Raw genomic sequence first — 25704 nt, forward strand, 5'->3', positions numbered from 1 at the left:
CAAGAACTTTTCACACCTTCTGACATGGCACAGGTTAATCATCTCAAATTTATAATGCCTTCTCCTAGCTGAACATATGTATATTTTTTCTGCCCCTACATTGTCCATATTCTGCAATCGGTGCCATCCAGTGAAAGGGTTTACCCTGCCATTTTCCATAACTCTAACTTAGCAGCTTAGATGCATTAGCCACAATTCTGAGGATTCAAAGTTAAACCATAAATGCTTAAAGTGATGAAGAGGTGTTTCTAAACAAAGTGTGCGAATAAGCTGCTAACAAATACAAATTGGTACTGTATTTGGCAGAAAATGGCCCAGTAGGTTATTGGAGATTATTGTTTAAGTCGACATTCATACCTGGTACCATGCATGGAGTAAGCTTTTCACAAAACAAACTTGTAAACTGTTTAGTGGGGTTAGCAACTATATTACACTAAATGTAAGTGAATTAAACATTTTGTTTGCAATAACAATTGCAAAATATAGTAAAATAAAGTTTCCAAATCTGTTGTTTTTTGTATTCATTTCACCTTTTAGGTCACTATTTAGTAAATAAACACTGAGTTTTAGCTCCACATTTTCATTATAAATAGGATCCGCCATTCCCCGTATTAAATTTGTGACCTGCGACTGATTTTTTTCTAGTTACATGAAATAATTGGCAATAGACTTTCTCTTATGTAGTTGTACATGGGCAGGGAAATATTATTTCCTAAAGGCCGTTTCCTTCTTTTCTGTTTCTCTGACATTATGACGCAAGTAAAATTGTTACGAAAACTTTCTCACAACTAAAGAGGACAAAGGGGTGTCTTGTTATATTTGGATTTATTGTCTGCACACCAGATCTGAACCGTACCAACTAGCACTTGCTAAACTCTTGTATTACCAAGGTTTAAAATTACTACTTACCAATAGCCGTTGGTAAACAAAAATGTACCCCTGATGGGTAAAAAAATTCACCCCTAGAGGGTAAAAACTTTCAAGGCCTGGCTAGTTGAATAAGCCCTGGTGTTACTACCTTGAAGTTGTGATTCATTCAGTGGGAGGACAGGGAAAACCAGAAAGGGTGTTTGTTGCAGTTTACACAGTCCTGTTTGCATGCAAAATACATTTATTACGTGTTCATTACCAACATCATCCATGTGCACATCAATGTCAATCTCATTGAGCGGATAGACCTTCCGGGTGTTTAGTGCTGCAGTTCTGAGAAAAAGAAAACTCTATAGTTATGTTATTTAATGCTAACAGCAGAGGGACATTAGCCTCCCCTTAGCACCCTCTGCATGCTAGATTTTTCACCATCAAAAACAAGCACTGATGTCAAAACACCAAAAGTAAAACATATTATGTCTTCTGCCTGAAGTCCATGCTATCTTGCTTTACAGTTATCCCACAAATTAGATGCTCAAGTCCATACCCTCTCTAAACTTGCACACGTGTCTAACCCAAGCTAGTTCTCCCAGTACTAATACAGAAAGCAACATAATAGAGCATAGATGTCTCTTGTTACATACTCACAATTAACTAAATTGTAATACTGGGTTGCAGATTGCCATGTTTATCATTTCTTGAAAACAAAACAATATAAGAAATGGTCGGTGTCAAATCACGTACCTGTAAAATAATTTTTTTTTTCCCTCAAGTTTCCAATACTTTTATAGGCACAGATGACTATTTACCCAACTGTCATGATGGTGACGTTATGGAGAAGTACGTTGTTAACCCCAGACCCTGGCTTGAGCACACCATGATTCTGTTTGAGCCAGGTGGTTTGATGAGGACCCTGGGGCCTTTTCTATATATGTCATAGAGGTGGTGGAAAGCATGGCCTGGCATCCAGGGATTCCACGTTATTGTATTAGACTTGAGTACTCCTCTCTGCACCCATATTTATCCCACTACCAAAAACCTATGGCATTAATGATTCCACAGCCCTCATCTCGTAAAACACAAATATAAATCTTTACCATGAATTTACAACAAATACAAATCTTTACAAAATATTTTTTTTTTTTTTTATCACATGTACTCCTATAAAACATATGAATTTTAGTAATTGTAACTATTCTCCTTGGAACTCTCCCACTCTTAATCTGTACTTCATTCTTCTAACATTTTCCTCTTTCTGATTAGAATTATGTTTTGGACCATTCCTTTAAAATGTGCATATTCCTGGTGAGGATTTTCTATTCATGTTTACTTTATATTTATCATCCGTTTATAGACTTCCATTATGTCCTCAGACGTGAGCTGGTTTTGAATTTATGGAAAATGTGTTGGCTGTATTCTACATCTTTCTCAGAAATACAAGAAAAAAAACAATGATTTTATATATTTTAGACTCTGAAGATGATGGGGAGTCAGAAGCTGCGAAACAGCTTATACAACCTATAGCAGAAAAAATTATAGCACAATATAAAGCCAAAGATGAGGAAGCACCACTACTGTTCTTTGTTGCTGGAGAGGTAAGTTCATCTCCTAATTTGCTTCCTTTAGCAGTAACTGCAGTGGTTGAGATATTTTTCTACTATTGGTTATGTTTGTTATCTATCAAGTCTGAGTTACAAAGTTTCCTGTTTGAAACCAGAACAGTTCTCAGATCAAGTACAGCTGCACCAGTGCTTTATTCAAGGTAGCTTATGGAGGAAACTATCAACCCTTAATGATGGGCACTATATTTTTATTGTATCTTAACTACTTGTGTATATTTGAATCAATGTATCTTTAGTCTCCATTTCTTTGTCATTTTAACATACCTGGGCGTGCTTGTTTTTTAATATATGAGTGTGTATGTATATATATATATAAATAATGTGTGTGTGTGTGTGTGTAAATATATATATATATATATATTTTTTTTCTCACATATTAAAAAACAAGCATATATATATGTATGTATTTACAGTTGTGAGTGTGTATGTGTATTTTATTTATATTTTACTTTGTCTTGCCCTGCATGCTAAACCTAGTTGTCCGTAAATGTTAATCACCTATCTACTTATCTCTAAAGACTTCCCCTGTTATTTGTGCACCCCCCCCTTATTTTATTGATACCCACCTGCATGTCTTGCTTGACCAATCCTCACCTCCTCTGTGCATCTGAATTCCATAGCTTTATTACAGGCCTTTTTAACTTTATCATCTCTGTCTTCCAAAATCTAAATTAAAAAGTTCCCGGTTGGAAACCAGAACAGTTCTCAGTTGCCCAATCACCCCTCCCCTCACCACCCTACCCACCCATTCACCGACCCACCCCTCCCCTCACCACCCCACTCCACTCCACCCACCCACCACTCCCCTCAGCACCCAACCCACCCACCCCCTCAGCACCCAACCCACCCACCCCTCCCCTCAGCACCCAACCCACCCACCCCTCCCCTCAGCACCCAACCCACCCACCCCTCCCCTCACCACCCAACCCACCCACCCCTCCCCTCACCACCCAACCCACCCACCCCTCCCCTCACCACCCAACCCATCCACCCCTCCCCTCACCACCCTTCCCCTCACCACCCCACCTCAAGCTCTTTATTCCATTTATAGATAGAATCTCCTATACAGTTTTTAATAATTAGAAATGACCGCTGCAAACGCTACCTGCAATCAGAACACTCCTACACTCCCTTAACCACTCACACTCTGTCCTCATTCTACTTACTTCTGCCCATTCTGCTTTTCTCAAAGTACTTACTCATCTGAGCAATGCTCTATATTTTGCTCTTTTCTCTCCTCTCCCTCAGCATGAAAATATCTCCTTACACCCATTTTCCTCAACAATACAATCACATCCACATTAATCCATCTCTGCTACACTCCCCCTTCTCTCATCTCATGCCCTGCACTCATTTCTCTATTCTTTCTCTCCTGCTCCCACCTAATCTCATCCTAGACCCCGCCCGTATAAAACCCATTCACACCTCCTGTCTCCATCTCTACTCCTACTTCTAGCAGCTGGTGACATCTCTCCCAACCCAGGGTCCTTCACCTCGTCTGCTCACACTCATCCTCGTCGACCGTTCTCCCCTCCCCCAGTCATGCTAGGCTATTTATTGAACACTTTTCTTCCTGGCTACCCCACTTTCTCTCCTCTAGCACTCCTTCCCTCATACTTGGGGACTTTAACATCGCAATCAGCAACCTCAACTGCCCTGATGCCTCCCGTCTGCTATCTGTAACCTCCTTCAGCCCCACACATACAAGCAGGAAACACTCTTGACCTCATCTTCACCAATCTCTGTACCATCTCTAATCTCTTCATTGTTCCATTTCTTTTATCTCACCACCATCTGCTGACGTTTGACATCGGCATACCCCATACCAAAATTTCACCACCCTTTACTCTCCAATTTCACAGAACTCTCCACTGCCTTGATCTCAAGCTTTTCTCCACCAAACTCTCCTTTTACCCATCTCAAATCTCACTTGCCCTAACTCTGCAACCTCACTCTACAACTCCACTCTCTCCTCTCAACTAGACATCATGGCACCTCCTACATTTAAATGCAGCAAGCGTTCCCAATTACAACCTTGGCACACCAAGCTGACCTGATATCTCAAAAAATGTTCCAGAACTCAGTCTCATTCTGCACCTGACTTCCTCCACTATAAATTTATGCTGCGCTCCTACACCCTGGCTCTTTCCTCTGCAAAAGTAAATTACTTCAACACCCTCATAAGCACACTGTCCTGCCAACCCAAATGCCTATTTCACACTTTTAATGCTCTCCTTCACCCTGTTGCTCCCCCTCCTCCTACCACCCTGTCTGCCTCAAACTTTGAAACTCACTTCACTGAGAAGATTTCTACAATCAGGGAAGAGATCTCTAACCTCTCTCCCTCCCCTTCCAATACATCATCCAATACATCACCCAACCCCACTCACTCCATTGTTCTATGCTCATTCGCACCTACTACTATTCGCCGCTCGACACTCTGTTGTGTCCAAAGTATCTAACGATTTAATCGCTGCTAAATCTCACGGCCATTACTCTATCCTAATTCTCCTTGATCTTTCTGTTGCCTTTAACACTGTTGATCATCAACAGCTTCTTCCTATTCTGTCTACGAGATACTGCTCTCTCCTGGTGCTCCTCCTACCTTTCCCAGCGCTTTTTCAGTGTTTCTTTCTCTGGCTCTGCCTCTGCTCCCCAACCCCTCTCTGTTGGTGTTCCCCAAGGTTCTGTCCTTTGTCCACCTACTGTTCTCAATCTATACTGCCTCCCTTGGTAAACTCATCAGCTCCTTTGGCTTCCATTATCATTTATATGCAGATGACACAAAAATCTACCTGTCCTCTCCTGATCTCTCTGCTCATCTTGACTTGTGTCTCTGACTGTCTCTCTGCGATTTCCAACTGGATGGCTGCTCACTTTCTTAAACTCAACCTCTCCAAAATAGAACTTCTGGTCTTTCCCTTCCTCAAGTTTTGCTACTCCCATGTCTGTCTGTCTCCAAGTCAACGGCGCCACCATCACTTCTACCTCGCAGGCTCGCTGCCTAGGTGTTCTCTTTGACTCAGACCTCTCCTTCACCCCTCAAGTCCAGTCGATTGCCAAATCCTGCCGCTTCCATCTCAAAAACATAGCTCGCATTTGCCCCTATTTAACACCAGACACAGCAAAGGTGCTGGTCCATGCTGTTGTTCTTTCTCACCTTGACAACTGCAATCCCCTTCTCAGTGGTCTTCCGTGTTCCCAGATTACACTGCTGCAATCTATAATGAATGCGGCAGCGAGGCTCATTTTCCTGTTCGCCCACGCCTCTCCCCTCTGTCGGTCCCAACATTGGCTTCCAGTTGGATATAGGGCTCAATTTAAGATTCTGGTGCTTGCTTAGTCCCTACATAATGCTCCAACCTACCTATCCTCCCACACAAGTATGTCCTTAGGCCCCTGGGTTCTGCCAAAGACCTACGCCTAACCTCTGTCCATACTCCCACATCTGATGCTTGCCTCCAAGACTTCTCCAGGGCTGCACCTTTTCTGTGGAACTCCCTGTCATGATTCGGGAACCTAACACGCTAACAGGTCACAGATAGTAAAGGGTGCAATACCGGTCCTTAGAATGGCCGGGTTAAGCACACTGAGAATAGTCAGGAGACAAGCCAAGTAAAGGGAGCCAGAAAACAGGAGAACGAGAAACAAGCCGAGGTCAAAGGAATGGAGAAAACAGGAGAATCGGAATAACAAGCCAAATAATCGGTAACCAGAGAGAAACACGAGCAAATTGCAATACAGGTATCATTAGACCACAACAGGGCACTGAGAGACAGGAAAGGTAAGTATTTAAATCCTGTGCTTAATTCTGATTGAATAACTTCCAGTCAGAATTAACAATCACACATGGGGGATATCTATACCTCACACTGTGATTATTGTGCTGTTGCTTTAACGCCGGGTCACGTGAGTGACCCCGGCGTTCGGATAAATGTGCCGGCTCCCAGCGTGCAGCGTTATACATGCTGCCGCTGGGAGGAGAGGAGGAGGACGCGAGCGGCGCGTCAAGCAGAGAAGACGCCGATCGCCGACAGGTAGCCCTGACACTCCCTTCGCTTCTTCATTAGACTTTCACCCAGTCTCCACACTTCTCCAGGAAAGCATACAATGTAAACTGTTAGCGGGTTCGCCCCCACCGCTATGACTCCTTACCTGCAACTGTCAAAAATAACCTACGAAGTGAATACTTTTCTAGCAACCTATTTCATTACCCCTACTTATACCCTTTGTGTCACTATACCCCAGTCCCTCTAGCATGTAAGCTCATTGAGCAGGACCCTCAACCCCCTGTTTCTGTGCATCCATTTGGCTGGTTACAATTACGTGTCTATTAGTCCACCCATTGTACAGTGCTTTGGAAATTGCTGGCACTATATAAATAATAAAATAATCATATAAGGTTGAAAGGGACACTATAGTCACCAGAACAACTTCAGCTTATTGTAATTGTTCTAGTGAGTATAGTCAGTACCTGCAGGCTTTTTGCAATAAACACTGTTTTATTCACAGAAAAGTCAGTGTTTACATTACAGCCTAGGAACACCTTCACTGGCCACTCCTCAGATGGCTACTAGAAGAGCTTCCTGGCCAGTGACATTCAGTGTCTCTACCCTCTGCATGGAGACGCTGAACTTTCCTCATAGAGATGTATTGATGCTGTTTTTCTTTTTTTTTTTTTAAACACACTTTTTCTAACTTTGACCCCCAAAATCTGTTATGCATCTATAGCTGCCAAAAAACACCCATGCTAAATAGTTTCTAAATTTTGTCTTGAGTTTAGAAATACCCAATGTGAATATGTTCTTAGCTTTTTTGTGCAAGTTATAGGGCTATAAGTACAAGTTGGACCAACTTACCATAATTTTCTTTTCCTGGCTATTTCTCATGGCAGCATCACTTATGGGTAGTTCCTGCCTTAGCAGTCACAGAACATGAATTTATTTATTTATAAAATATTTATTTATAAAATATTTGACCAGTAAAGATACATTGAGATTTCTCTCGTTTTCAAGTATGTCCTGGGTCCACAAAACATTGCATTGATACAATAGGGTACAATAAAATACAAAAACAATATTAATACACAATATATACAAAATTTAACATAGAACAGGTAGTAAATATATAATCAACCATGACAAGTGCATTCTGTTTTGAGGTATGTAGAGAGGGATCTCTTAAAGGACTAGAATTAGATTACTTAATTAGACTGATTGGTATAAAGAGTCCCTCCTTACACCACAGTCCAATTATAAAACTGAAAATAATAGAATAGGTGGGAACGCTGGTGCTGCCATGAGAACCAGGATAAGAACATTACGGTAAGTTGGTTATAAATTTTCTCTACTCCTGGTTAATCATGACAGCATTACTTATGGGTAATACCCAAGCTATAAGAAATTTGGGTGGGAATAAAAACCGAAAAGACACTATACAGACACGCTTGCTAAAATATGGAATTGACCCAGCCATCTGAGATAGTTGCGTCCCAAACAGGGTAGAAGAGCCTTAGTTTTCCTCCTATAATTCCTGAATGAGCCTGAAGACCCTCAAAAGTTCTTCCCAGATGTTCTAGAACCTCTCCCTCTGGAATTTTTATCCACTGATAACTGGGGAAAGCTTCTCCACAAAGAAATTCTGGAATATTCTCTCCCTGGTTTATAGCTTCTGCTATCTCGAAAGGACGTATCATTGAAACGCTTATTTTTCCAGGATGAGGAAAAAGGCTTCATTCTTTCTTGTGACAAAAAAAGCTTTTTTTTTGCCATCCGCAGCCTTTTGTATGGCTTTGTCCAGCATTTTACCAAACAATAAATACCCCTGGAACGGAAGGCCACACAGGGATGCCTTGGAGGCATAGTCGGCACACCATGAATGAAGCCATAAGGCCCTTCTAGAGGCCACAGATAAGGCCATACCTTTTGCGATCAGACGAGTGATGTCTAAAGAGGCTTCTGAGCAGAACTCTGTAGCCAGGCTGAAGTCCTTAAGACTTTCCAGGAGATGTTCTCGGCGGACTCCACGGTCAATATCCTCCTCTAGATTTGCAATCCACACTCTTAAGGCCATTGAGAGAGTGGTTAAGGCCACTACCGGATGGAGGGCAGAGCCTAGGGCCAAATAAGATTTGATGAGATCCTCTTCCACATGTTTTTCCATTGGTTCTCTAAGATAGGCCATGGAATCAATGGGGAGTGTGGTTTTCTTAGCCATATACAGCAGCATCTATTTTAGGAATCGAATTCCAGACTTTGCTGTCATTGACAGAATAATGATATATCCTTGTAAACTTTTTTTTTTTTTTAAGGTGGATTTTCTTTCAGGCTTGTTCCATTCTTGGAAAATGTGTCCTTAATCGAAGAATGCACCGGAAATGTTAGTCTATTTGGTTTGAGATCCTCAAAGAACCTGTCTGCGTCTCTCAACTCTAACTTCTCTTCTGTGAGGCTAATAGTGTCCCTTATAAGGGTAATTAGCCTATCAATAGACTTAGAGTCCAAAGACCTGGAGGAATATTCAACATCCTCCTCACCATCATCTGAGACCTCCCTTATATTAGGGTCTTTATCAGAGCCTGAAGACTGAGGTTCTGCTGTGTGTCTTTTATAAGGACGGCTTTTGTCCGTGATAGACTTAAAGCCCTCAGCAATAGCTTGAGAAATCAAATGTTTAAGGTCGTCCTTTTGGGAACTTCTATTGGAAGCATCCGCTATTTCTAACTAGCACTCTCTGCAAAGGTTTTTTCCCTGAGGTGCAGAGGACGAAGCATTTATTGGTTTTATCCCTTGCTTTTCTTGGAGGAGAGTCCATTGTTTTGCTGGGGCTGAAATAAAAGCCATATATGAACTTATATTACAGGATTATTCTGGCACTCTTTTTAACACCCCCGATAAGAAAAAAATATTGGCTCACCCATGTTTTCTATAGAGGGATCTTGCAGAGGCAGAGGGAGAATCCATACTACAATAGAAAATTAACAGAAATAATGCAAGAAGTCTATTGCAGAGACTTACACTGAAGCCAAAAAAGAAATCCAGTATTCTACCAAACATGAATGAATTAGGATAAATACCTTCAGAAGAGTTGGAAAAACCCAAGCAGCCAAATGACAGCACAGCTCCACGTGAATTCACTGATGCAGGAGTGTAGCCAGGATCAGCATCCGACTTTCAGACACACAGGTAACCACAGAGTGCGCAGGTGCTATGCCCTTCGCGCATGTGCAGAACGCTGGAACGCACGCATTCCAAGATGTTCACGTCATCTCTGTGTGCCCAATCGCGTCACTTCCGGTCACGTGGCCGCAATGTCACGTCCGCCTTTTGGAATGCATACAGCATTCCACTGCGAACTGAGGGAGCAGAGTGAGAAATACACATGGCAAGGTAGAAAACCACACACCAAGCAGCCAAATGAAACGCCCTACTTCCAACCCCACACTGCTCAGGAACTAAAAAAGAGAGCAGAACCTCCACAGACAAAACAAAACAGGATTACAACAGTGTTCCTAAGGGGTTCCGTCCTAGGGAGGACCCTATATACCAGTATGGAACCCAACGAACTGCCACAAGATTTGTTGGCTTAAATTCAATTCATTGGGGTAATGCATAAGGGAAATTTTTAAGGAGGTCCAACCCCACATTTTACCTTGTAGACGTGTCTCTCTCAGAACACCACACATATCCCACGTAGCAGTTCAGTACTTACACTGAACCTAACCCAGTTTGTCCTGCTCATGCAGGCTTTTTACTGGGTTCATCAAATGGAGAGGCTGAACTTCACTTTGAAGGAACCCACGACAAACGCAGGGTGGGTGGCCAAAAAAAGAAAACATTTTTAAGTCCTGTAGAACCAGCTAAAGACAGGAAAAAAGACTGTGGTATAAGGGGAGGTGGGACTAATTATACCTATCCGTCTAATTAATCTAATTAATTCCTGTCCTGTGACTGCTATGGGAGGAGCTACCCATAAATGATGCTGCCATGATAAGCCAGGAATATATATTTTTTTAAATGTATCAATAGTGACATTGTAACACTGTTATCTGTCATAAATCTTGGAATCACACCTCACATGTACATATATATTTTTTAAGATTCTCAACACAGGGCATTCAATATGGGGTATATCCAGTCTTTTTTAGTAGCCCCTTAGTCACAAACACTGGCCAAAGTTAGCATTTATATTTGTTTTTTGTGTTTAAAATGCAAAAAAACAATTATGAATGCTAACTTTGGCCAGTGTTTGTGACTAAGTGGCTACTAAAAAAGACTGAACCCCATTTGCAATACCTTGGGTTGTCTTCTTTTGCAAATGGTATGCCATCATGGGGGTAATTCTCATTCCTGGACTACCATACGCTCTCAAAGGCAACATAACCAATCTGGCAAATTTCAATGTATAAAAAGGAAAATCCTAGACCGCTCCGACCATGCACCAGTAATGGTCCGCACCAGCTCCCCACTGTTCAAACCAAGAGAACGCCACTGGAAGCTTAACGAAAGCTTACTAAATGACTTAGAGCTCACAGACACAGCTGCCCAAACCCTCACCCCTACTTCGAAACCAACGATTCACCTGACATTCCCCCGATGACACTCTGGGAAGCATATAAGTGTGTCATCCGGGGACATTTCATCATGGTAAGCACCCAACGTAAATAGGACTGGACACACCCCATGACCACCCTGACAAAACAAATAGCTGACGTGGAACATGAGCATAAGCACACACTGGACAAAGGCTCATACCTCCGTCTTACTGAGGTCCGCAGGGAACTCAGCGACCTACTCTCACAGGGGATACTTCACACTATGAGAAATTTGGCCAGATTATTTTATGAACACTCCAACAAAAGCGGAAGACTGTTGACGTGGATGCTCAAAGAAAAAAAGAGGAAGCAACACATCCACAAGATCAACACTCGAGGACAAAGCGGCACCAGGCTCCCTGAAGACATTCTGGAGGCTTTCCAGGATTACTACTCCGATCTGTATAACCAGACGCAATCCCGGCCTGGATGGACCTCCTCTAACTTATCTGCGCACCTTTAGAGACATATTGCTACTGAGACTCCTGACGGGCTTAAATTCAATATGCTCTGGCGGACAGTTTTCATCTGATACCCTACCCGCAATAGTCACGATCTTTCCTAAAGAAGGCAAAGACCCTACTAACTGTGCCAGCTACCGCCCGATTTCCTTGCAGAATGCAGATTTGAAACTATTTGCCAAGGCCATGGCACTCAGAGTCACACAGACCTTGCTGGACCTTATACACCCCAACCAAGTCAGTTTTATTCCCGGGAGGGAAGCGAGGGACCAGAGGTGTAACTAGAAACCACGGCACCCCAGTGCGAAAGTTGCCCTGCCCCCCTCCCCCCCATATATCTACCTACCACCATCCCTCTATACGTCTCTACTCCCACTCCCATACGTTCGTCACCTCCACATAGCCAGGCAAAACAACAGCATATATGCACCAGAACCGTAACATTAAGACAATTATTGTGGTGCCTAGAGTGTTCCTTTTAGACATGCATACAGGAAAAAAACTCCTCTAGCAACTGCTGGTTCATGGGAGCTGTACAAATTCCCTTGCATGGCGTACCTATCGTGAAGAGGAACAATAATATTTGAAATAATTAAGAAAATATGAGGTGGGTAGTGTGGGAATGCTGTTCCTTTTGAAAATATAGCAAGAGAAGGTCATTTTCATAAATTCCAACTGCACTCAAGCACTCAGGGAACTGTAAATCTTTGGAATGTACTTAAAAATTCTATGGGTCAGTTAAGTTAATATGTTTAGACAATGGTCCTAAGTGCTAATAAATCCACTAAATATCGAAGGCCAGCAATGACTGTCCCTGTTACATTACTTGAAAAGTGTAGAGAGAAGTTTTTTATACTGCTGATACAAGAGTGTTGTATTTAACCCCTTACGAACACATGACATGTGTGACATGTCATGATTCCCTTTTATTCCAGAAGTTTAGTCCTTAAGGGGTTAAAGGGACATGCATCACTTGACAATTTTAAACAACTATACCAACCAAAATATATGAAGAAAAACTTATGTAATAAAAGTATTATATACTTGATTAGATTGCAATTTTGGACACAACTTTCAGCTAGGGCAGTTTCTTCAGCCCCTCACTTATCCACCCAGCTCATTTTTAGACCAGTCCACTAATGACAAAAAAAAAAAAAAAGAGGACATTGTGCAAACCCAACACAAGAACATGCCCTTCATGATCACCCTGATCAGACTGCCTCTCCAGCTGTCAGGGTGTTGCAAGGTGAAGAGATCTTTCAACTGCACATGTGTTAACCTGTCCAATGCACTGTCCAATCCACTTTTCCAACATTCGTGGGGATAGGACACTGATTAAATAGCTCAGTGTCTTCCCCTTGAGTAGGTGTGGAAAGCATAAGAAAGAAGAAACATGAAAAAAAAAAAAAAAAAAAAACATATTTACCTGCTTTGTTCAGCTTGCAGAGTGAGGCAATTTTGTCATTCAAATTAAAGCTTTGGAATGAGACGGGTTTCTCAAAGTGATGCATGTCCCTTTAAAATTATTTTGCAAGCTTTTCTAAGGTAGAACCTTCATGTTTTCCACTATGCCTACTCAAAGCATAGATTTATATTACATTTGGATGGCTAACTTGGCCAGCTCCTCAAAGAAATGATATCATCAGTTGCTTTCTCTGTAATTCTGTATCAATGATAGGCATTATGTTACTTTTTGTTAATTTTACTTCCGTAATCCATCAGAAACACATAACCTTTACACTTTCTGATTTAAGCCCTCTTTCATCAGAATCACCCATTCCTTCTGGATTACAAATCTCTTTAAACAAAGTCACCCTGGAGAGTTCAGACCCATCAAAGATTGTTGCCTAAAGTCACATTCCTGCCTGACATTCTTTTTATAATGCTGCAATGGTATTCATCATTCTGAATTTCTCCTGCTCAGTAATTCCCATGGAGAGATATCCCAGGAGCCCGTAGTCCTCATTATTTGTGCTACAGAATGTTGGGATCCAAGCTTTTTATTCCACACATAAAGTGTGACATGACTCAACTCATATACATATTTCTTCCCAGAACTGGAATGATTGATATTATTTTGGAAAGCACATCAAAAGATACATGAGCAATAGACATGTCTCTGCTCACGAGTTTCTGCAGTCCAAGTGTTTTGTGTTGTGCCCCTACGGATACTTGGCACATGGATTGTCAGAGCTTTTAAACATTTTATTTCGACCTGGATTATTGAAAATCTTTTTCTGTTGTTGAATGTGCTCTAGAATGCATAATTCTCTGTTGGAAAAAAAAAAAGACTTTAAAATACACTTTTATTGGTAATAGAAAAATGTCTAACAAACAAAATCCTTAAATAATATATATATTTTTTTTAATTCTTTATTTTTTGTGTGCAAGAGTTCACAGGTATGCCGTGGTGCCACAATAGCAGTCACATGCACATTTTCAACATACATTACACATATGGCACATAGAAGGTCTGCACATTTTTTATATAATGGTAAGGTAGTTAAGCATGTGGTGCTCCCACTATATTCCCCGCTAGTATTTTCAGTTTAAGCTATTGTAGCATAAGAGCAGGTTTAGCTTATTTAGCTTATGATTACGATTTGTTTCACAAGATTTTGTATGACATATGGTTAAAGATATACAGGCTGTAGTCATCTGAGTGTGTGATCTCTAGTGTGTCGATGGGGAAGGTTGTTTAACTCTGGCTTCGTCTACCTCGGGCGCCATTCTGGAATGTGTGGAGGTCTGTGGGGTTGGTTGCCTTCGCTACCCTGGACGGGTCTACATAGTGACTAATGGTTGGGTTCATCGCGACTTGTGTGCATTGTAGTTATCTGCAGTTGTGTGTGTCTGCTGTGGGTAGTATCTTGTGTTACATGTTTGTGTTGTTTTGCTTACTGATTGTGCTGGTTTGCTGCCATGTATGTCCTAGTGTGTATGTGTTCTTCGGGTACCGTCATTTGCAGCGTGTGCAGGGCTGGGACAGTGTTTTAATGTCCATCTTGAGTCCAGGAACAACGTCCATCATGAGTCGGGTCCTAGTCTCAGTAGTAGGCGCATAGGGCCGCAGGGGACCTGGCAGCAAAGTCCATTTGCGCTTTTCTTAGGGCGTTGGGCACTTCTGTGGGTCTGTTTCTGCAGCTTGTGATGTGAGTGCTTCCTTTGAAAGCCGCTGTCCTCCCCATGTACGGGTCACTGTGCATCTCGATGCGGGGGGGCCCCCTGTGTTGCCAGGTCTGCTGTTTCCTAGAATGAAGCTTCTGGGTGGCTGCAGTCTGGGAGGGCTCCTGTGGCAAGGTGACATGGTTGCGCAGGTTCCCCTCGTTTCCCGCCCTTTGCTTTGCAGTTTGCGAGTACTTGCCGGTGTTTGTTGCCGTTTGTGGTAAGTTGCTGACCCGTCGTGAGGGCTTGTGTCGTCTACCAACCGGCTCTTGCGTGCTGTCCGCCATTTTGGAGTGCCTGTGGGCTGTGCTTTGTGGCCCGGCGTGCATTTGAGCACGGCAGACAGCATTGGTGGTCGCCCGTGGGGACCGGGATAACCCCCACCGGTCCAAAGGGGGGGGGGGAAACGCAGGACGCCGTTCGGAGACCTGGGGGGGAGCGGCCGTCTCTCCCCAGCTCAAGCTCGTGTAGGCCCCAGGCCTTGGTCGGGTTACTCCGGTGCCATACCGTGGCATGATTGGTATTACCGTGTGTGTGTCCATCTTGTGGGCAGTTTGGTTGCAGTTTTGGGTCGGTGGCTGCTCATGGCACTGAGTTGGCTCCGATTCTCTGGCCAAGATCCTGGAGCTCAGACAAAACATGTCTGATCTATTCAGCAGTCAGGCTCCGCCCCCTTAAATAATATTTTAACGTATAATGATTTATTAATTCATTTTTTAATGTATGCAATGAGCATTCAAAAATGACAGATTCTCTAGAAATGCATAGTAATACAGCAATTGTCAATGACAACCTTAAAGACCAGGTTCCAGTTATAACTCTTTAACAGATTCTCAGCTCAGGTGAGTCATGGGGGGGCAGAATAAGAACAAACAATAGAAAAGTGAGACATCCGAGAAGTAAAGAGCGGAAAAATTGAGTCAAGGAGACACAAGAGTTCACTGGTAATGCTAGGCATGAAGATTTTAAACATTTTAAATTCCATTGTAAATTCCTTAATTTTGGGGGCAGAATGTTCATTTTTAAGTGTTGATTACCTGTAATCCAGTGTCAAGACACACTTCTCTCTGGAAACTGAGATGATCAAGCACGATGATCTCTGAATCAGCCCAATGCTTTCCTAGAAGAGCATTGCAATCACACAGCGATCCAACAACTCAGCTTCTCATGGAGAAATAATGAACTCAAAGCAAGGAGCATAAGGCAAGTTGGAACCGTGCCGTTACATATACAGAGATTATATCGGTTACATGAGTGCTGACTATTGACAGCTGTTTGTACACAGATTATATTGATCAGAAATGTTGGGGCTGTGTGTTCACACCAACTCACACATAGAGACTGTATATGTCATATATTCGTTGGCTGTGGTAAATACCTATTGTCTTCTTTGTTTTCTGGACTGTAGTATTCAGCCATTATTAGCTACTCTTTTATAAATCACTAATACTGGATGTGTAAGCTTACCTTGATGCTTACCAATAACCTCCAAAATTGAAATTAAAAAAGCACGAGGGGAGCGCAAAATAAAAAAAAAAAGCCAGTGGAGGGAAGTTGCAGTCTGAAAATAGGAAAACCTAAAACCTATTAATATAAAACTCAATAGTCCTAGAAGACCGCACTTACAAATCTAAAACAGAGATACTGATAATAGAATAGAAATAGTACCCTATCTGTGAAGTACGTGTAAAACTTTGCTATACAGGCACATGAATTAGAGCTCAAGGCCCTTGGTTCTAAATCCAGCTAGTTATTAACTTTTTAGTGGATCACAAAAAAAATCTGGATAATACATTAATATAGAATTATAAACAAGAAAAACATATGATTATAACATGTAGGGATCTGTTTGCTCTTTCCCAAATCTAAGTGCTTTTTTTAGCAGCAGTATCCACAATCTCTGTGTATGAAGCCAGAAAGTTAAATCCTCCTTAGGGGGGACAGCGCTACACCTTTAGAAAGACAGTCTTAATAATTGAGTCCTTACTTACAGAGTCTAGCGTCCTGCTACTCAGCAGTTTAAAATATCCTTAATACTCCCATTAGTACTTAGTCTCCCTAAGATGTAACATTCAGTCGATTTAATAACTAAGATCTCAGCGTCCAAATGCATTTCACCGTATACTGGCTTTTTCAATGGTGCTGGGGATCTCTCATTCATAAAGCCCTCAAGGTGGGCGGTCTCATTATAAAATATAAATATAAAAATGATCAGTAATTCATTTATAAATACAATTACCATACATAATCACAAATACCCAACATATGCTTTACAGTTTACAAAATGTTCAAAACTAACCCCATTACAATGAAAAATTAAAAACCAGGTTGTGCCAAATATAAAGTCCAAAAGGTCCTAAAAGGTTAAGAAAAGTCCAAACAATTCTTCTGGAATTCCTGGCTGGTAATCATCCAGGCTTCAGATAATAGTAGGAATATGCAAATAAAACAGAAACAACCAATAATCATGCAGATAGTAAAATGTGTAGGTCACACAACAGAGATAAGTAGACAAACACTCACATTTAATAGAGCTATAGACCAGCTCTAAGTAAAACAGCATACAGCGGTACAGTCCCCAATGATGGATATGTAGCTCTTTTTTGTTTTTGTGTTTTTGTAAATCTTTTTTTGTCGTGCATAAGTAAACAAAGCATCCTGCATTGTCACAACAACAAATACAAGAATATGCAGAATTCACAATAAAACATGTTACATGAGGTATTGAACATTTAAAGCTATTACTTTGCTTCATTTCTATGAGCCAGCACATTTTTTTAGTGTTAAGGCTAAGATTAGAATAGCAAGATAAATGCCTAGTGCTCTGAAAATATAGCAGATTACAGGTATCAAGAAGCTGGACAGTAAAGCTTGCGTCCGCCATTGTGCAGGCGTCTGGAGTGCTGATACTGGAGTAGGGCAGCTGGGATACCACCACTTCGGCACTGATTTGGAGTTCCGGTCTATCCCTCACCAGCGGGGGTGGGTACATGTTTTCAGGGGATGTCACAGCAGGACTAAACCGTATGAGGTGGGATTGGCCGCCTCCCTCTCACCAACACTTAGTATGCCTCTTGTAGGCTGTAGATCTGCCCCCATTGAAAGCTGTTGATCTTGGTTGGAGACAGTTGCAGATTAGCCACCATGGACTCCTCTCATCACAGGAGTGCTACGGATGTCGATTTTTGGGGTTTAAGTCGTGTATTTTGCCCGATATGTAGCCCTTTTCGGTTAGTCTCTCAGGCTCCAGATGAATATGAAGGGTAAAATACAAAAGCAAGAGAATAGTGCTCACTGTGATAAAATCTGTCTAAATGTTAGAGAGCACTTATCCTTTGCTGAGATAATCCATCCACCTCACAGGTGTGACATATCAAGATGCTGATTAGACAGCATGATTATTGCTCATTATTGCTGATTATTACGACAACGAACTGCAGTCAGGTCGAGACCCTGATGAGGACGATGAGCAGGCAGATGAGCTTCCATGAGACGGTTTCTGACAGTTTGTGCAGAAATTGTTTGGTTATGCAAACCTGGATGTGGAGGTTCTGGGCTGGTGTGGTTATGTGGTATGCGGTTGTGAGGCCGATTGGATGTACTGCCAAATACTCTGAAACGCCTTTGGAGACGGCTTATGGTAGAGAAATGAACATTCAATTCACAGGTAACAGCTATGGTGGACATTCCTGCACTCAGCATGCCAATTGCACGCTCCCTCAAAACATCTGTGGCATTGTGCTGTGTGATAAAACTGCACATTTTAGAGTGGCCTTTTATTGTGGCCAGCCTAAGGCACACCTTTGCATTAATCATGCTATCTAATCAGCATCTTTATATGCCACACCTGTAAGATGGATGGATTAACTCGGCAAAGGAGAAGTGCTCACTAACACAGATTTAGACAGATTTGTGAACAATATTTGAGAGAAATAGGCCTTTTGTATACATAGAAAAAGTCTTATATCTTTGAGTTCAGCTCATGAAAAATGGGGGCAAAAACAAAAGTGTTGTGTTTATAATTTTCTTCAGTGTAGATCCAATTTATTTATTTAAACCTCTAAGGACTGGTGACATCCGTGTCAGTCCGTGTCATAATAATATTCTTTTAGAATCCTGTTCTAAAATGAAATGTCATCTCATTAAACAAGCTGTATAGAGTTGTTGATGCTTGTTCATTCCATATTGGCATAAGATCTATATGGGCAAAAGTGTAATATTGGCAAAAAAATGGACCATTAAGTTGTTAAAAAGATAAAACTGCCATTCACCTGTTTGTCACAACAACAAAAAAGTTGCCTTTAATGCATAGCACCTCATATTCTTTAATATTTAACCCCTTAACGCCGTTACGACGTGCTATGCCGTCACGGTTTAAGTGGGCTTTAAAGCCGTTTTGTCGGCATAGCACGCCGTAACGGCTGAAGCCCCTGGAGCGCCCGGGATACTTACCTTCGGGAGGACTGCCTCACAGCCCAGGCAGCCCTCCCACGGCAAATCAGGCCCCCAGGGGCCATGTGATCGCTCTCAAAGAGCGATCACATGGCCCCCTATAGCTGGCTGTGGATCTGCCAGCAGGGGGACTGTCTAAAATATTAGACAGTCCCCCTGCTGGTAGGAGGTGTAAAAAAAAAACATTAGACAGGTTATAAAATATATATATATAAATTATATATATATATATATATATATATATATATATATATATATATATATATATATAAAACGTCATTCTAAGTGTATTTTAATACTAATATATACATATATATTATATATATAATATATGTATATATATAATATATATAATATATATGTATATATATTAGTATTAAAATACACTTAGAATGACGTTACATATATATAATATACATATATTATATATATAATAGATATATACACATATATTATATATATAAATACGTATAATTACAATAATAAATAAATAAAATAATAAAATTAATAAATAAAATATTGAAACAAAATTTTATATAAATTATATATACATATGTAATTTCATTCTAACTGTATTTTGTTATTAATATATATATATATATTGGTAACAAAATACACTTAGAATGACATTCTATATATATCTATCTATATATAAAATGCAAATAACCGCAAATATATATATATAGATAAATACATATAATTACATAAAAGATTACATTAGTATACACGTAGAATTTAAATACCTATAAATGCATATATATTAAAATTCTACGTGTATATTTAAGTAATCTTTTAACTAAATTCGGTGATTTGATTAATTAAAATTTGATTGACATACCTGACAACACAGGGAGAAAGTGCTGAGAATTGAATTCGCAAGCACTATATTTGACCCTGTAACTCTCCAAGACAACATAAAACCTGTACATGGGGGGTACTGTTTTACTCAGGAGACTTCGCTGAACTCAAATATTAGTGTTTCAAATTGGTAAATTGTATTACAACGGTGATATTTTAAGTAAAAGTGACGTTTTTTTCATTTTTTTTTACAAACGAACGGCACTTTTATGGACTATATTATTGTTGTAATATGTTTTACTGTTTTAAAACACTAATATTTGTGTTTAGTGAAGTCTCCCGAGAATAACAGTACCCCCCATGTACAGGTTTCTTGGTGTTTTGGAAAGTTAGAGAGTCACATATAAGGCTTGCATTTCATTTTTTTGACATTGAAATTTGCCAGATTGGTTATGTTGCCTTTGAGAGCGTATGGTAGCCCAGGAATGAGAATTACCCCCATGATGGCATACCATTTGCAAAAGTAGACAACCCAAGGTATTGCAAGTGGGGTATGTCCAGTCTTTCTTAGTAGCCACTTAGTCACAAACACTGGCCAAATATTCGTTTTTTTGCTTTTTTAACACAAAAACAAATATGAACGCTAACTTTGGCCAGTGTTTGTGACTAAGTGGCTACTAAAAAAAGACTGGACATACCCCACTTTCAATACCTTTGGTTGTCTACTTTTTCAAATGGTATGCCATTATGGGGGTAATTCTCATTGCTGGGCTACCACACCGTCTCGAAGGTAACATTACCAATCTGGCAAATTTCTATTTGAAAATGGAACGTTCTATATTTGACCCTGTAACTTTCCAAAACACCATAAAACCTGTTAATGTGGGATACTGTTGTACTCGTGAGACATCGCTGATTACAAATATGTGCATTTTTGTGCAGTAAAACCTAACAGTATTATGACATTCACAGCTAAAAAGACGGAAATACAAATTGTAAAAAAAATCTTATTTTCTCACATTTTTTTTTAATTTTATTCATAATAAATTATGTTCTATATATGAATAGTTAATGGTAAATTAAAGCCCTGTTTCTCCTGAACAAAATGATATATAATAAGTGTGGGTGCATATAATTTGAAAGAGGGGAACTACAGGTGAACAGACATATAGCGCAAATTCCAGTTTTTGTTTACGTTTTGTTTTGATCAGAACGTGCACTATTGACTCCGTCCTGAAGGGGTTAATGAGTTCAAAATATGGCCATTATTTAAGTAAGGCATAGTGTAGATATAAAAAAAAATACATGTTAAGCATTTCTTTATTAAAATATGACATTTGTGTTGGCACAGAGCCTGTTGCATCCCCCATAGAGGTGTTGTCTGTATATCTACGTACTTGATCCTGGAATTTCCTGTTCTGTGTCTCTCGTGTTCTCAGCTTTCAGAGTACTATCCTGGCAATGCCCCACATCCAAGTGATATTCTCTTACAGCTGCTTACGTGCTGTTAGCACCCTCTAGGGACTAAATTCTTTTTTGACAAATGAAAGTTTCAAATATTTAGGAAATAAGTAGAAATTCGTACCAGTGACACATCTTTATAACTTGACAAATTAACAATTGTAAGTGTTGTATGTATGATCAATTTATAGGCATTTGCAGCCTTACAACTAAGAATTAATGACATTTATTGCATCTATCATAGTAGCAGATGTTTTAGCACATTTTAAATTTTATAATTTTTTTTATTTTAATGTTGGGTAACTGAATTTGAAAAAATTCAGCAGAAAATGTTTGCACATCTGTAACTTGAACATGTAGTAGGTCAGCTCTGGCTATATAATTCTGCATGAACAGTCCAGCCTAAACACATGTACACATTGGGTTTCATGCCTGCCATATGAACCATAGTTTTCTACCTACCTTACATAATTGGAGTATTTTATTTCTATTTCCCCTTTATGTGTATAACATTTATATTTGACTATATATACCGTCATGGAAAAAAGAAAGTGAATTCTATGGTGTTACATATAAGAACTTGGCAACAATCATCTGTTCCTTAGCAGGTCTTAATATTAGGTAAATAGATATAGCATTTCAATCAGGTTGAGGTCTGGACACCTTGATTATTTTCTTTTTCAGCCATTCTGTTGTAGATATACTGTTGTGCCTTGAGATCATTGCGTATCTATATGAAAATGTCTTAGCTGCTAACCACTCACTACCTTGTGCAAACCTTAAAACACTTTAAAACATACAAAAACAGTGAGATCATAGTGTAGAGCTTAAAAAAATCCAACTTTGATTATTTTAAGCGCTACACTATGATCTCACTGTTTTTCCTTGAGATCATTGTCCTGTTGCATGACCCAATTTCGCCCCAAACTTTTCCTGATATCTTTCCTCCTTGGCATTTTGTTAACACGCATGAATGCTCCAGACCAGCAAACTGCAAAAATGTTGGCTTTTATAGTGTGTCACACTTGCGGATGATCAATTAATCAAGGGCATTTGATTAGCAGTAACTGTCTGCTACTATTGCCAAGTCTTATGGAAGCAGCAAGTAGGTACTTAGTGTTTCATACATGGCTTCTCCATTTTGAATTTATTTTTGTTAAATAAAATCATGACACACCGTAATATGTCATGTGTTGTTCATTTAAAGTTGTATTTATCTAATTTTAAGACCTGCTAAGGAACAGATGATTGTTATGTCCTTATATGTAATACCATAGACTTCAAAGTAGGTATATTTTTTCCCCCATGACTGTATTCATATTTCACATACAGCTATAATCATTCATTGTGTGCGTGTTACAGAAGCAACCTAGTTTAACCCCTTAAGGACACATGACACATGACGTGTGACATGTCATGATTCCCTTTTATTCCAGAAGTTTGGTCCTTAAGGGGTTAACCCCTTAAGACCGCAGGGCGTTCTATGCCGTCCCTATTTTCGTGGCTCTAAACGCCGCAGGGCGGCATAGAATGCCCTGAGATCTTTTGTACTTACCCGGTCGCCGGCGATTACCTGAAATTGGGTCATTACTCTGCGCGGGCCCGGGGCCGCAACACATGGCCACTGCATGCAGATACATACACTTAAAGGACCACTATAGGCACTAAGATCACTTCAGCTCAATTAAGTGGCCTGGGTGCCAGGTCCCTCTAGTTTTAACCCTGCAGCTGAAAACATAGCAGTTTCATAGAAACGGCTATGTTTCACTGAGGGTTAATCCAGCCCCTAGTAGCTGTCTCACTGACAGCCGCTAGAGGCGCTTCCGCGATTCTCACTGTGAAAATCACAGTGAGAAGACGCAGGTCGTCCATAGGAAAGCATTGAGTAATACATTCCTATGGGCGGTTTGAATGCGCGCGGCTCTTGCCGCGCATGCGCATTTGGAGCTGAGAGGCGGATCAGGGCGGAGAGACCCCTAGCGCCAAGGGAGCCCGGCGCTGGAGAAAGGTAAGTGCTGAAGGGGTTTTAACCACACACACACTAGCTAACAGACGCACACATTTACTGACAGACACACACTCAGTGACAGACATACAAACTCATTGACAGACAGACACACTCACTTACAAAACATACACTCTCACTGACAAACACTCAATAACAGACACACACAAACTAACACACACCCACACACAAACTAACACACTCACTAACACACATACACACACTCAATTTTTTTTTTTTTTATTTAATCCCCCAGCCTCCCTACCTTTGGGAGTGCTGAGGGGATTCCCTGGGGTCCAGCGGGGCTGCCCGGCGGCCAGTCCTGCAAGCGGCGAGGGAGCACTGATCCTCCTGTTCCGCTCCCTCGCGCGCCGCTTACTGATGCCGGAGACGAAATGATGTCATAATCCAGCGCGCGCAAGCCATGTAATGCCACTGCCAGCCTCGGGGGGCCCTGAGGTGGCCAGTTCCTGGGCCCCCCAAACTGCCGTACATACCCGGTCGCTGGGCCCCCTGGTGTGTCTGTCAGCAGGGACCGCTGTGACCGCGCTATGTACGCCAGTGTGTTAAAGGGTTACTCCAAGCATAATGACCACTAAGGTGATTTTAAGTGGTCATGGTACCTGGAGTCTGTATGTGCAGTGTTTCTCTATCAGATGCTGTACATACAGAGTTTAACCCATTTCTTGGTCACCTTCAGCAGCGTCATAGGCACAGAATGTTATTTATTGGCTGGCTGCAATCAGCTGACACTGTCAGTCAATGAATGGATTAGCGTCCATTGTCCCAGCCAGCAGTATAGGACTCTTAGTGCCCAGCAGGGTTCAGGTAAGAGGGCAATCTTTTACAAATGGCACTAGGGTACTGCTCACATCATATCCACTACAATGGGCTGTAGTGTTTATGATGTTTGGAGAAAATCTTCAAATCCAGTGAGGGGCACATATCCATTCTTCATATTACACCCACATACACATGCAGGTGGGTAGACTGTATCTATACCCTTAATATATGATTTACATATATATATAATGGATTGTTATTTTCTTGCAGGATGATATGACAGATTACCTGAGGGATTTCACCAACCTACCAGAAGCAGCTCCTCTCCTAACAATACTAGACATGTCTGCCAGGGCAAAGTATGTAATGGACGTGGAAGAAATAACTCCAGATATCGTGGATAGCTTTGTGAGCGACTTCTTAGCTGAAAAACTTAAGCCAGAGCCTATCTAAGAAGATATTAATTCAGTATTCTTACCCTGCAGAAAGAACCATTTATTTAAAACCACAATCGCTTCTTTTCCTCTTGCCACACGTAAAGGATTTTATAATAGTGTCACCGCTTGGAAAGCTTTGTCATGGTGCCTTTTTGTGTGTGTTGTTTTAAAGAGATCTTCCTTCCAGAATCTCATATATTGCCAAATGTTTCAGCAGAGCAATGTTAACAAGCCATGGCTTCGTTGTCAATACATGGGCAGAACTCATACATGTTAGGTCTGTTGAAACTGGTAGACCTGAAATACCCAGAAAAACCTTTATTAATAAACTGCTCACTTCATGGTGTGATGTCCTCCTCTAACCGGCTGCGTCAGCAGTCAAAACCAAGTTGTAACTCTTTGTAGTAAATTTACTTTCTAGAGTGTGTTTTGTTATTGATCCTCCCACTAACACAGTCTCTCAAAACGTTGAATATTTGCATCTTTTGGAGTCCATGTTTTGTCCACTGTTACCATAGAGGTTTGATACATGCCCCACCAGTCATCTAATTCGATTATTACTTTATCTAAGTATGAATTTGTAACATCATGGGAATTGTGGAGAATTGATAAGCTTTTAAGCTAAAAAAAACAACAACAAAAACACAAAAACAATTGAGAACATTCTCTAACGCTGCCCTTTTTACATCTTGCTTATTGTTGCTGAAAAATTGTAATTCACTTATCCGTTTTCCACATTTCCTTGTATTTAATAGACTCCAATTTGATATTCTCAAAAATACACTTTTAGATTTGCAGATGTTGTCAACAGATGTACATTGATAAAGGAATTTCACTGCCCTATCCTGTGTTCAGTGATTATTCCTAGTGCTTCATCCAGGAACCATTTCTATAAACTCAGCTGTTCTAGATTAGTTAGTGGTGCTGTGGACATGAAGTGATTATAGTTTTTTCTCTTCCACCAAGGTTATCTGTTAGCACATCTTGCACACAACTGCATGTAAAGCACAAGTCTGACCATGTTTGATAGCACTCTTTATTATAATCGCCAATATCT

The 25704-nt window shown here is 40.7% G+C and overlaps 1 protein-coding gene across 1 annotated transcript in view; it reads left to right on the forward strand.

Annotated features, from left to right (window-relative positions):
• Nucleotides 1–25490, forward strand: part of NXN (nucleoredoxin) — a 147635-nt gene extending 122145 nt beyond the window's left edge. Inside the window, exons 7-8 of the mRNA XM_063457169.1 lie at nt 2341–2465; nt 24481–25490. Of these exons, the coding sequence (XP_063313239.1) occupies nt 2341–2465; nt 24481–24663 (308 nt within the window). The 3' untranslated portion in view covers nt 24664–25490. The remainder of the gene's footprint in view (nt 1–2340; nt 2466–24480) is intronic.
• Nucleotides 25491–25704: the final 214 nt, after the last annotated feature.

Source organism: Pelobates fuscus, chromosome 1 (assembly GCF_036172605.1).
Source record: "Pelobates fuscus isolate aPelFus1 chromosome 1, aPelFus1.pri, whole genome shotgun sequence".
Lineage (NCBI taxonomy): Eukaryota > Metazoa > Chordata > Amphibia > Anura > Pelobatidae > Pelobates > Pelobates fuscus.